The sequence below is a fragment of the Lampetra planeri genome, chromosome 26 (genome assembly GCF_965212315.1).
Source record: "Lampetra planeri chromosome 26, kcLamPlan1.2.h2, whole genome shotgun sequence".
NCBI lineage: Eukaryota > Metazoa > Chordata > Hyperoartia > Petromyzontiformes > Petromyzontidae > Lampetra > Lampetra planeri.
The window spans coordinates 6576449-6590354 of NC_136132.1; the positions used below are offsets into that span (position 1 = coordinate 6576449).

The following is a 13906-nucleotide window of genomic DNA, read 5'->3' on the forward strand; positions in this document are numbered from 1 at the left end:
TGTGGGGAGGTCCCTCTTAGTCATATCTACACACGTTGTGGGGAGGTCCCTCTTAGTCATATCTACACACGTTGGGGGGGTACCCAAGGGACCCACAGTGCTCGTGCCCTTGCATGAGAGAGTCATGTGGCCTGTTGTCATGATTCACGACTCTCACGTCGTGTTATTTATTCCACCACGTTGCTTTTACTGTACATTAAAATGGCGTTTTATGTCGCCATGCCCCCATGTGATGCATGCGGAGCGGTTAATGCAAACACTGCAGCAGTGTACAATATAAACCGGCGCTGGATGTTACTATTTGTGATGCGTTAAGACGTAAAGAGCGCAGCACATCCACTTAATTTGTTTTATCTGCTGCGAGCACATGTTCATAAAATGATTAATTTGCTTCATACATTTGGCTTTCATTTAAAACCGCGAGCTCTTCCCTGCGCTGGGAAAGTGTCCGCCACGTCTCGCCGTGTAATGGATCCCTGACAACATTTTTTTGCTGACGGTGGTGCAACGAGGACCACTCTGGAAGCCAGGGCCATGGCATTCGCAGGCAACTGAACCAGCTGTAGGAAAAACAAGTGTAAAGAAAAGGCGGTCAGAATCAGAAAGGGCTTTATTCGCCATGAAAGTTCGCACAGACAAGGCATTTACTTTGGCCGGAAGGTGCATACATTCAACATTTAGGAATCTTAAATCTTAAATAAGTGGTTTACAAGTCTAACTACTAAAGATACAAGTCTAACTAATACTAAGGAGCTAAAGTATATAAAAATTTAATAAAATAAAATCTAAAATATACAATAGCTATAATATACAATATAAAATTACAAAAATGCAAATAAGGTAACATAGTGCAAATATGGCAGGGTGTCATTGTGCAGATATTGTGTTAAAGTCAGTTTGAGCGTTAAAGTCAGTTTGACTTCACGTCATAATCGTCGTGTGCGTGTGCACGCTGAACTTCTGTCGCACCGTACGTTGGCAACGTCGGTATAACCGGAGGTGCGGGGGAAGGACGACAGACCAAACACAACAAGCAGTTCATCATCAGCATCATCAGCTGTGGGCAATCCACTGCTGGATGAAATCCTCCGTTAAGCCACCTCCACCTCTTGTGCAGACGTCGCCCACCAATCTCCACAAATACACGGCAGGGCACGAGGGAGTGGTGGCGCAGCGGTGAGCGCACCGGTCTTTGAATTCGATGACCTGAGTTGGAGTTCCTGGCCATGGTTAACATCAGTGACGAGTGATATAGAACTACGGTAGTCCTGAGAGCCCCCACTTTGCGAGTTAACGATCGCCAGCGTGGTGAAGTATTATTATTGTTGAAAAACCCTCTGACTGATGCAATGTACAGAGGCCTCCATGCAACAATGAATTGACTAAGGGCTAACATTGTTTTAATTAGATCCATATATACCATGTGCACATACTACATACCATTGTATATACAAACACACACACACACAACAAAGACAAAGATTCCCCCATGCAGCCTTTAACGCAATGTTGAGGGAAAGTGACATGCATGACGTAAGAAATGCTCACTTGAATGGATGAAATGTGCACACGTGTTTCGGATAACTTTTCTCTCTCGGTTATTTCTGCTGCCGTTAAGTTCAGGACATTGCGCCATTGGAACTATTGACGTGACAACAAGTTGAAAGCACAGCGTGACAGGTGTCAATACATGGCATTTGTCTTCTTGGTTCTTTCGGTAAAGTCACGTAGAAGGGAAGTAATAAAATAATAAAAATAAAACATAATAAAACAATTCTCACGACGTTTCGGCCACAACGCAAGCAGCCGTCCTCAGGCGAAGAATGAGAACATTATCAAGCTAGGAGCTTATATAGGTGTAGTGAGGAGGAGCGCCTTAACAAAAGAATGTGCATATGAAGAGGAATTTAGCATACCAATGGGCAATGCATAGGAGGTGGGCGGAGGGGTTTCAAAGTCCCATTATGCCCATGCATTATGCAGGATCAACAGCACCACGGGGGGGCGCAAGGAACAGCGTTAATAAAGGAGAGGAATGTTAATGATATGTAGCTGCATTTGCCAAACAACTTCCCTTCTACGTGACTTTACCGAAAGAACCAAGAAGATGAATCCCTGCAGTCACGAAAGCTTTAAATCGAAACATGGCATTTGCTAAAGGCAGATGGGGATCGCAATGATGCAACACAGAGGACAACAGGAGCAGGATGCGTCACTTCTGGGAAAGTTTAACTCAATAAGGAAGAGTGAGTCCATAATAGAGTTTTTTTGGGGTTAGATCGCATAAATATACAAATGTGTCGTTAAAACCCGCCACCACCCGGCACAGCCAACTAGTAAGGGTTGTCACGTAAACAGAACGTGGCCAGTTCGTCACTAGTACAGCACACCGGTGTGTTGGAGAGCCAAGCCACAACATTTACAATCTGAGTACGACGTTTCGCCAGTAATTACAACCAGCTTCATCAGGCAACAGCCAGATTTGTGGAGAAGTCTAACTGTTTCATTCCTTATATAGAGGCGTAGATGTGGTGACCACGCTTCTGCGCTCTTGTTATTCGAGCCCTATGATCTTGTCCTTCCTGTCTATTGTGTGTATTAAAATATCCGTACCAACGGTAATCCCTATTGAAGTACGCTGCCCTTTGTAGGCATGCATTTAACTAATGTCATATTTGATGATTCGCTTCCACGCAGCACTAAGGTGAAAGCTATCCGACTGGTTAAAGTAGCTAGTTTTGAGTGTCCTTGTTGGCACGCATGTTCTGATACTGCTGATAGTTGTATTTGGGATAATTTAATATTTCTCTGATATTCTTTTAGTCTCGTGCTAATCTTTAATCCTGTTTGCCCAAAATAACATTTACCACACGTGTATTTAATCCTGTACACACCTTCTGTTGATAGCTTCGATAATACATCTTTTGTACCTGCTATTAATTTCTGTATTTTATGTACCGTGCCAAATCTGACTCAGATGTTTTGTTTTTCCAAACATCTGGCTGGTTTATCAGTTACTCCTGCAATGCACGGTATTTTGATCGTTTTAATTACTTTGGCAGTTTAAATGTTCGTGTTATTTGATTTGGTTTTGGCATTCAATGAAACGTCGTACTCAGATTGTAAATGTTGCGGCTTGGCTCTCCAACACACTGGTTAGTGCTGTACTCGTGACGAATTGGTCACGTTCTGTTTACGTGACAACCCTTACTAGTTGGCTGTGTCGGGTGGTGGCGGGTTTTAACGACACATTTATATATTTACGTGATCTAACCCCAAAAACCTCTTATGGATGATATTGGTCACGAAAGCCTACGTGTTAAACTGAAGAGTAACTCGTTGGTCTGCCTGAAAAAGAATGCTATTCAGGCAGAGAAGAAGAATGATTTCAGGCCGAGCGTACCACCAGCTACGATGTTTATATCAGCAGGACCACGCTGCCAGAGAAGATTTGACAGGATGAAAAGTGTGCAAAGAAGCACGAACAGGGTGCACGCTTAGAATTAGAGTGGAGAGACGGAAAGAGGAGACCCACGTGGATCAGGGAACGAACACAAATCAGAAACGTCTTCTTGACTCACGAGAAAAGTCAAGTGAGCTTTCGCAGGGCACAGCTCTAGAAAGGACGTTGGCTGAAGGTCGAGGCTGGTGATGGATTAGCAGTATTATGACCTGGGCCGAGAGGACTTAACACTTAAAAGCTCAGTTTCTCGGCGCCAATGCAATATTGTTTTTTTTGGTAGTGCCACGTGGTGGTAGTTTTTTATGGCAATATTCCTGTCATTAACGCTCCAGCACTGCATACAATTGTCACGTTCACAAACGTTATTTATACGTTCCAATATATTGATCACATTCCAGGGAGCTTAATTGGTCAGAATGTGATCAATACATCCACACACGCAAATCATATCTTGTCGGGTGATGGGGGGTCAGTTAAAAAAACTTTGGCATAAAAGCGACCACCACGTGGCCTGACCCAAAACAAAAACTATGGATCGGGACAAACACCGTGGAAATGGAACGGTGACATCAGATCATGCGCAGGAGTGAGACGTATTGAGGAAAACCCGCAGGATGGCGAGGCAAGGCGGGGAATCGTGGCAATTCTTTTAGCTCACAGTGGATGGACAACGATGACGTTTGCAGTGACAAAATTATGAATATGCGTGTTATTGCATGAACTTGGCCTTTGCCTGCCAAAGAGATGGCTAATCTCAGCGTACTCCCACGTGCTCGAACACAAGACATTGGTTAATTAGAATGTATCGGTTGCACGTCGAAGCAAATAGATGTTCTGCACTGTTGACGAGTGTGTTCTCGTGCCCTACGCATAGGGGGAAAGCCCTGCTTTGGGGGGGGGGGGGGGTGGGACTGGATGGATCCGTGCCAGAGATCGCATCGACCCACAGCTTGGCTTGGCCGGGGCAGCCGCTGCTTGCGCTTCACTGGCGAGTCTTTGGCCCCCGGCTCCCCGAGAATGCGACGACTTTACACGAGGAGCAGATTGAGCTCGGCGGAGGGCCTGCACCGACCGTCGATCGGCCCGCCGGTCATCGTGACATCCCGTTCGATGCGAAGTCAAAGATCCCCCTGAATAGCCTCAACAGACTTTTGGTGCCAAGCGCCGTGAGCGAGCAGTTACCAAGGCCGTCAAGGCTCGCGAGGGGGGTGGGTGGCCAGCGCCACGCCCGGCCGCCTTTGTCTCCCGAGTGGCGATGTTTATACATCGCATCGAGTACTCAGTTGGGGCTGAGTTCACCTAGGGGAGGCCCAGGACCAGTTCAGATGAGATCATCACTGTTGTTGGCCAACTCGGGTTGCTGGGTTCGTCGCTAAGCACGCTAACCGCAACACTACCGATCCCCACATTCAATACACACACGTACGTGTGCATGTTAGATACATGGCGTGTATGTACGTACATATGCTATGTATGTGATGTTCGTATGCGCCAGGACAGCTTTAAATCATAACGACTTGGAATGGTCCACTGATCGGTAGGTTCAGTGGTCCTCTGGGGAAACCGGCCCCCTCCATAGGAATGTGGAATGTGAATGTACAATGTCAAGCCAAAATCGTCGTGCACCGTCGCCATGCGCAGGGATTGGAGCTCTCGTCTACAGTAGCTGCCCTGCTGGAGATTTCACGTTTCCGTGCCAGGATGTACGTGCAGGTCACGTGGGCTTCCATACACACCTGTAGCGGCACTCATGTCCCCTGGTCTGACTCATGGGAAGTTCAATCTTAATTTTGGAGCTTTCGTGACTGCAGGAATTACTCTTTGGTTCTTTCGGTAAAGTCACGTATAAAGATAAAATAAAAAATTAAATAATAGCATACGACGTTTCGATTGCAACACAAGCAATCATCATCAGGTATAAATGAAATAGCAACAAAAATATAACCAGAAAACTATAGACAGACATATAAGCAGACAGATATCACCAAGATACATAGAGAGAGAGCAACACATAGGCACACAGAGAGAGAAAGTTTCTGTGACGAGGCCTTAAATAGAGAGAGGGGGCGGGGTTGGAGAGAGGGAGAGGGTTAGAGAAAAAATTAGCATGTCAATGGGTAGGACGACGGGTGGTAAAGTAAGCAAGCTTGAAAATTAGGAGAACGGGAGAGAGACACATTAAATTAAAAAAACCTAGCATGGGAAGTATTAGGCATTAGAGCAACATCTATGCACGAGATGAGATCAACTGTTAGGGTATATACCAGGGATCGGCAACCCTTCGGCTCCGGAACCGCACACGCGCTCACGTGCCTCTTTAAGGACTGCTGCTTCGTGGCGTTACTTATTCAGAACCATCGTCTCGTAATCACCACCGTGCATTGCGCTCAGGGCCGGATTAAGATTTTGTAGGCTCCCTGGGCTGAAGGTACTGTGAGGCCCCCCCAGTAATATCTTCAAAAGGAAAACAAAGTTAAAGAAAAATAAAATGTATTTTTTTTTACAAGGCTAACAACAAATTAAATTCGCCATTCACAAATGAAATAACTTTTCACTTCATCCCTGGAGGCCCTCCAGCTGGCAGAGGCCCCTGGGCTTGCAGCCCCTAAAGCCCCCGTGCCTTAATCCGGCTCTGATTGGGCTATTGAAATATTGAGTTTTTCGTTACCGAATTCGATCAAAAATGGCCCATCTTAAATTTCGATTTAAAGCTTTCGTGACTGCAGGGATTCATCTTCTTGGTTCTTTCGGTAAAGTCACGTAGATGGGAAATAATAAAATAATAAAAATAAAACATAATAAAATACAATTCTCACGACGTTTCGGCCACAACGCAAGCAGCCGTCCTCAGGTGAAGAACAGGTCTGTCGGAAAGACAGCGTCTGACCTGTTCTTCACCTGAGGACGGCTGCTTGCGTTGTGGCCGGAACGTCGTGAGAATTGTATTTTATTATGTTTTCTTTTTATTATTTTATTATTTCCTTTCTACGTGACTTTACCGAAAGAACCAAGAAGATGGCCCATCTTGTTATTTTCATTGCTGACCCAATGTAGAGCTACGGTGTGTGCGTGCATAAAAACGTGCAGCCTTTTTGTCAATAGCCACCCCCCCACTCCCATGAGCTTGCAAGCTCATGGGGGTGGGAGGGAGCAAGCCTTGTTCATGTGCATTTAATTGTGCACGTTTAATCACAAACAACTTCAGTCATATGCAATCAATTTTGTTTCCCGATATGATTTGGCCCCCGTTTTTTTTTATCTGGGTGCACTGCTGCTGTGTCCTACATTATGCTGGATGTGTGGTATCACCCTGACCTCTTAGGGCAATATAGCAGTCCTTAGTTTCACATTCTCCAGGAGAGAGTGCTTTTTGTGAACGCCCCATACGACTTGCAGAGCACACACGTTGGTAATGTGACTTGCTCCAAGCCTGGCCGTCTTTGTCTTCCCAGTTCTCGTTTGAGGATGAGTAATTCAAGCGGAGACCCAGGGCTGCTTTAGTGGTCAGTAGTCACCGATGCGTCCCTGGTTAGGAGTCAAACTTAGGTAGCTGGAATCCTACCCCTGTAAATAACCAATGAAGTTTTCGGTCACCACGAGGGTTGCCATCTGTCCTGGTTTTCCCAGGATCCTCCCCTTGTCCTGTTTTTGTCGGTTGTGCCATGTTAATAACGATGCATTCACAGGTGTTGTTTCTCGCCTATTTCGGTATTGTGAGGAGGCATTCTTCTTCCGACGAAATGTCCCGGTGATTTTGTACCTCCAGAAGTGGCATTGCTACTGCCCACACGGGCACAAACTTGCACAACACACACCTTGTAGCAAAGTTTGGCACTCGATTCCATCGGTTCGCTTGCCCGCCTGCCGGTGAAAACAAAACGCGTATTTAATGCCGCTTTCCGCGCCACTCAAAGCCCTTGTCACCGAACTCAAAACGTCGCATTATTGGCAGGCAAAACCGACTGCTCAAGTCGCCAATCAACTAACTCGCCCGTGGTCACACGGCCAAGCATTTTGCGTTCCGCCACGAAACAAACCACCCCCCCCCTCCCCGTGTCACGATACCCGTTATGCACGTGTTCATTTACTTAGCGGTTTAGTGTTCGAGCCGCCGCCAAGATTAATGGCGGGAAAACACTGCTGAGTATTTATTGTGCCAGCAGACGAGCCGATGAGCCGCACATTTAATTGTTATTTAAAGCAGCCCCCCCCCCTCCGCTTCGCGAAAATACAATCTGTGCGGCTATCACACTACCGCCCACACCACCGCCACGTAGCTCTCCTCGTGTGGCCGGCGTGAGCTGACACGGGAAGCTGCAGTAGCTCCGAGCAGCAGGTCAGCGGAAAGGTCGTAGCGGGGTCGTTCTGACCCCCACAAGTGGAGAAAACAAGCCGTGTGTCAATGTGTCTGTGTGTCAATGTGTCTGTGTGTGTGTCCGGTCGTGTAGCGGTTTTGCACGCCGCGCTAATGAACCCGGCGAACCGAGGTCGATTCCCGCTCACGGCGTCCAATGTCAGTGACGATTATCTGAACCGGCCCTGGGACTCCCCTAGGTCGACTCAGCCACAAATGAGTACCTGGTGTGGTGTGTGAACATCGCAACTGGGGAGACAAAGGCGGCCGGGTGTGGTGCTGGCCCACCCACCCCCTCGTGTGCCGTGCCGGCCTTCATCGGTGCTCGCTAACAGCACTTGCTGCCAAGAGTCTGTGAAGGCTACACGAGGGATCTTTGTCTTTGTCTCGCGTTGTCGGTTGTGGGTCACAGGCGACATATGGAATATACATGCAGATGCTGGCATCGGCGGTTGGAAATTTTTTAACTGGTGGTGTCGTAGATGTTGTTGTTTTCGTTGCAAGTGTTTTTATTCTTTATTTCAATCGGCTTTTTTTTAGACACAGGGAGAAATATCCGTTCAAAAGTTGCCCAACAATTATTATAAACAATCTACCACGTGCACGATATGTTGAACGTCAATTGTATTGTGAGCGTTCGCTTGCTGATAGCACCGCTTGCAGAAGGACCTCCACTGTCGGGTATTTCGCCTTTTTCACGCTGGCCAGGTGTGTCTCAGCAATGGTGGCAGTACCCACACTTTACCCCACCACTACATGGAACCTGGCTGGGTGGACAAAGGGGGGAGAGGATGGGGGTGGCATTTATGAATCTTGCACCATTGTTCCAGCTGCGACCTTGCGATGTGCTCTCACCATTACACAGCAGCACATTCTCAGATTTTTTTTTATCAATACATTGTCTGAAAAGCCACAGCATCGTGTATCCTCATGTCAAAAGGTCAGAGAGTCAAGTAAAAAAGAGAAACTTGCCCATTGTTTGAACTGAACTCCCTTATAATTACTTAGGTGCACATTTTTTTTAATAAATACGGCATAGCGGAATATCCGTGTGAACTCGAGCATTTGCAGGTGCACATTTGCATACGCGAAATAAATATACGAAAATACATTTTCTTTTAATAATGAATGCGCCCATATGGAATATGCATTTTGAACGCGACACGCTTGCAGCTGTCTCTTTGCACATGTTAGAACCCGCCGGCGCCGGTGCAGAGTGCACCTGGTGAGCACCGTGCGTGCGTGCGTGGCGTCGGTGCATTTTTGCAGAGAAAGCGCATAATTCCGTGCAAATACATTTTAGAAAAATAATTTTTCGTGGGGGACACTCCCATCAATACTTGCTGAGCGTGTGGCCTCGGCGCCTTTTCACTCACGCCTTCCCGGCACCAGGCGTGCGTTCAGCGACGTGTGTAATTAATCCGTTAGTCCTACCCTTCATGCCCCCCTCGTGAATGCATACTGAGAGCTGTGCATGAACGTATATTTTTTTGTTGTTTATATAATTATGCAGGGTCTCTGTGTGTGTGTGCGCGTGCGTGTACGCAGTTGTGCGGTGCACGTGAATTAATGAGCTCTGAACTCTTTCGATCCACATTGGTAGAACTTGAAATCGTTAAAAAGAGAACATTTGCGATGGTTAGTCCTTGAGTCCAATTCGCCATAGGGTGCATAGGTGTAATTGTCGGATACAATGGAATAAAGTATAAAGTGTGCGCAACGCAGCGAATAAGAGGTGCATGCCCCTGATTAAATTTGAGAGCCAGAAAAAGGGACCGATGGATCGGAGAGCTAGAGACATCATCCGATGAGCGAATTAAGTTCAACATACGTACATAGGGAAGCATTTTTTTTACCGTTGAGAAGAGTGGGGCTTTGGGCAGGAGACGTCATTGGCAGGGGTGGTGGCCAGTGGGTCAAGGCTAACGGCGGAGTGAAAGCCAAAAAAGGGGACACGTGCGCAAGGAGATTTCACGCCACGGAGATGTAGCAATAGAAGTGGATCGTGTGCGTGCGGTCGCATGGATTGTTACATCCCAGGACCTTGAGAGATGGCGACGGATTGGGGAGACCTTTATCCAGCAGTGGATAGTTCCTGGATGATGATGATGATGATAATTGGTTCTTTACCCTTCTATCTGGCAACAAAACTGACACCTTTTTACAAGGAGTCATGTTTGCATAGACCGCAATACCTGCAGTCATAATACAAACAAAAGAACATAACTCTGACAATGTGCACTGTCCTTAAAGTTGATTGATCCACACCCGAGACAGCTTTCCTTAGAGCCTAGTCTCATATGGGTTGGACCAGATGACGCCAAAAGGCGCACAGCTCAAAGACAATGCACCATCAGAGTATGAGAGCTCGGGGCAAGCATCTACACTATGGGAACCTCATTTGCCAGTAAAAATATGATAATTGGTTCTTTACCCTTCTATCTGGCAACAAAACTGACACCTTTTTACAAGGAGTCATGTTTGTTGCCAGATAGAAGGGTAAAGAACCAATTATCATATTTTTACTGGCAAATGAGGTTCCCATAGTGATGATGATGATGTTGAATTGTTTTCAGAAATACAATCAAATACACATGTCACCTTTTATCGATGTGCTCGTGTCAAAATGACTCCCCATCATATGTATGTGTGAATGTACCACATTATTGTGATCGCTTCCTTAACTTATGCAGGAAATCGGATGAGATGTCTGCATGGTATTGCTCATGATAATTTGTCTATGCTGCCATCTCTTCATTTCCTTTTCCACACCCCCCCCCCCTCTATTCCTGTTTGTCTTCTTTAATATCCATTTCGGAAATATCTCTGCTGTTCGTTTTCCCCGAATTGCGAAATGTTATGTTTAAAAAATCAAAATGATTTCTTGCATTGTAAATACGTGTTATTAAGCAAGGAAATATGTAATTAAGCGAAGAAATGTCCTCATCTCCTCTCGTCAGCAAAACATCATGTCATGTCATGGAATGGCCTCCAGAAAATGACACCACAGATTTACTTCTTAAATCACGTTATTAGGACTTCCTGACCCAGACCTATTAAAAGCATCATCATAATTTGTAAAACAGTGGTTTGTGTTAAATCCCTGACACGAGATGGAGTATTCTATTCCCATCAGACTGGGTTGGCAATTGTGGTAGAACATTTGACTCATGTATACGTAGGTCGCGAGTGGAATTTTATTTAAAAGTCAAATTGTAATATCATTTGTTCAGGTCAATACAATACGTACTCTGTGTGTGTCAACTCATCCAGCAGTTTTTTTGGAATTGAGAGCCACAATTCAATGTTGTAATTCAAATTTGATTATTTTTGTTTGGCTATTTTTTACCACTCTGTTTGTAACAATCCTAAATATTTTGCTCACTTGTTCAATTATTTTGTGAGCTCCATTAGCTTTGAATGTAACATAAAAATATTATTTGCATAAATCTTGAGTCATATTTCACACGCACGATTTGATGCGTTTAGCACGTTTGCAGGAATCGATTTCAGTCGCTGAATTGATGCATATTTCATGCCGAAAGAGGACCACTTTGTCAGCAGTGGCCGTTCAGCGGAGAGACTGGTGCCAGCATGAGAATATGTAATTTTCACCGGAGTCTTTTACTGGACTCCATCCCCGGCCACAGCGGTGGCGCTGGGCATGAAACGCACGAAGCAAAACCTCAGGACCCCATGCAGCTAAGGGGACCCAAAAGTAGGGGATGACAAAATATTAGCTCTAATTCAGATCATAATAAACATAACCAGTTAATTCACATACAACGGCGAATCTCTCTCTCTCTCTCTCACCCCTATCTTGTCTGCACTGCTCTTCCCCAATCCCACTCCATATCTGCTGCTTTCCACATGTCTCTCATTTCACTACATCTGACTACACCTCTAACATGTTGACCACATTTCTCTCGCCTCGCTATATCATCTCGACCTGCTACCTAATATCTCGCCTATCATCTCACGGGGAGTTTAAACGTGGAGTTTACACATTGGAAGCGGGTTACGTTTGTTGATCTTCTTTCGCACCGTACGTAGCCAACCTTGCTAATCGGAGGTGCAGGGGGGAGGGAGGGTGGTGGTGGGGCGGTGAGTGGCCGATGGGCCGGCACCTCCACCGCTACTGCTCGGCCCGACGGCCAAGCCCTGTTCCGTGCGCCTGTGTTGCAGCCTCGCCCTCCATGTCTCCTTCCCTCGACCCCGCGTTCCGCGTCCGTCTGGACGAGTACCCAAGCCCCGCCGCGGCGGCGACGGCGGCCGGAGCCGGGCGCCAGCGCCGCGAGGCGAGGAGTCGGCGCTCTCCGGCGCGCGGCGGCGGCAAGGAGCTCACGGTGGAGACCCTGGTGGTGGCCGACAAGCGCATGCTGCAGCGGCACACGGCCGACAACGTCACCACCTACATCCTCACCGTGCTCAACATGGTGAGCGCCAGCTTCCGAGGGTTTTGGCCGCTCGTTTGGTCGGTCGATCGTTGTCCGTTCAGTGGGTCGGTTTTTTTTTATTTGGGGGGGGGTTTCTGTTGTTGCTTTGTTTCGTCCGTTGAGTTAATTTTGTTCGGTCGGTCAGTCGTTGAGTTGAGCCGCTCGTTCTCCCGTGCGTTGAGTTGTCGGTCTGGCCGTGAGTTCGCTCGTGATGGTGCCGGCCCCGATCACTCCCATCGCTTGCCATGTTAGTTTGTGTGAATATTGCTTCCCGCGGGTAATGTGTACTTGTTTCAAACTAATGCTGATTTGTTCCCCTTAATTGTACCGCCCCCAAAGGGAAGTTATATACCAGTTGGAGTCCAACTCAAATCATCATTATCATCACTATCCATCCATCATTATCAGCATCCACCTTTCAGCCATCATCATCTTCGTCCATAAATTTTCAGTATCCATCAAACATCACCATCAGCTGGTGGCGTTTGTCTATGGAAAGGCTGCCTCCTAGCCTATAAATGTGATATTACCACTACTAACCTTTATAATGTCAGTGCATACAATATAACTTGTACCATAGCTCTCTGATGTGCATTCGGGTTATACCGCAAGTTGTTCGAAACAATATTCGACGTTTCACTTCACGTGTAAGAGGCTTCTACAGGAGGTATTCCTGAAGGAGCACACGTCAGAGGGCTGGACGGCACGACCACAAACAAACAACAACACGTAGTAGTTGTATGAAGATGCTGCATTGACAATGCTCATCAACCATGTTTGGGTAGAGAAACGTGTTCCTCATGCCTGGCCACAACAGCATACTTTCGCTTTGCCCCATGTGCACACCACCTGTCCCGCGGGCGTGTGCGTGCGTGTCTGGCAGGTGTCTACGCTGTTCAAGGATGGCACGATCGGTAGCAAGATCAACATGGTGGTGGTGGGGCTCATTCTACTGGAGGAAGATCAGGTATGGTGGGCCGTGGCATCCGCCGAGCGACGTGAACACATTGTGTAACTCACGAATCCGCCCCCTTTAGCGATTTAACGAGTCGTCACAATTTGAGTTTGCGACTTCATTTAATAATCGATTATGTTTTGGGCAGTATGTTTGTAACATCACAATCTGTATTTAGACTGGATGAATCCAATCTGAATCATCCATAGTGGATGCTGACTTTAACATACAACATATGTGGATCTTGTCCACCTGTGTGTGCTGGTTTCTGTCTGCTTATCTTTCAGATTTTTCGTGTTTGCTTTCTCTCTTGTCCACCTGTCTGTGCTTGTTGGTCTGTCTGTCATCCATCGCCCTCGGTTATTTACGTTCTCTGCTTAATTCGTTCAATCGCCATCTCCTTGTCCTAAATCAAAGGCAGAATTCACACCTTCGAGTCTAAGCCTCGAAGGTTATTTTTTTACTCTTCGTATGAGCGGCGCATCGTGGCATCATCGTTGCATCGTCGTCATCATCGTCGCTCGCTCACTGCTTGTGCGCGAGAGTGCACATGGAACAGCAGCAGCAGCAGCGCCATTCTACTCTGGCATGCCCCGGGCGCTTTAATGGGACATTTACACAACTCCAGCCAACGCCAGGCCAGGGGCCCACAACTTCAAGAGACGCGTTATTACTGCACGTACAGATCTGGCATCGAA

The 13906-nt window shown here is 46.8% G+C and overlaps 1 protein-coding gene across 1 annotated transcript in view; it reads left to right on the plus strand.

Annotated features, from left to right (window-relative positions):
• LOC144727644 (A disintegrin and metalloproteinase with thrombospondin motifs 18-like) overlaps window positions 1–13906 on the plus strand; it is a 109376-nt gene that overhangs the window by 25795 nt on the left and 69675 nt on the right. The window contains exons 5-6 of the mRNA XM_078606611.1: window positions 12003–12253; window positions 13137–13220. Of these exons, the coding sequence (XP_078462737.1) occupies window positions 12003–12253; window positions 13137–13220 (335 nt within the window). The remainder of the gene's footprint in view (window positions 1–12002; window positions 12254–13136; window positions 13221–13906) is intronic.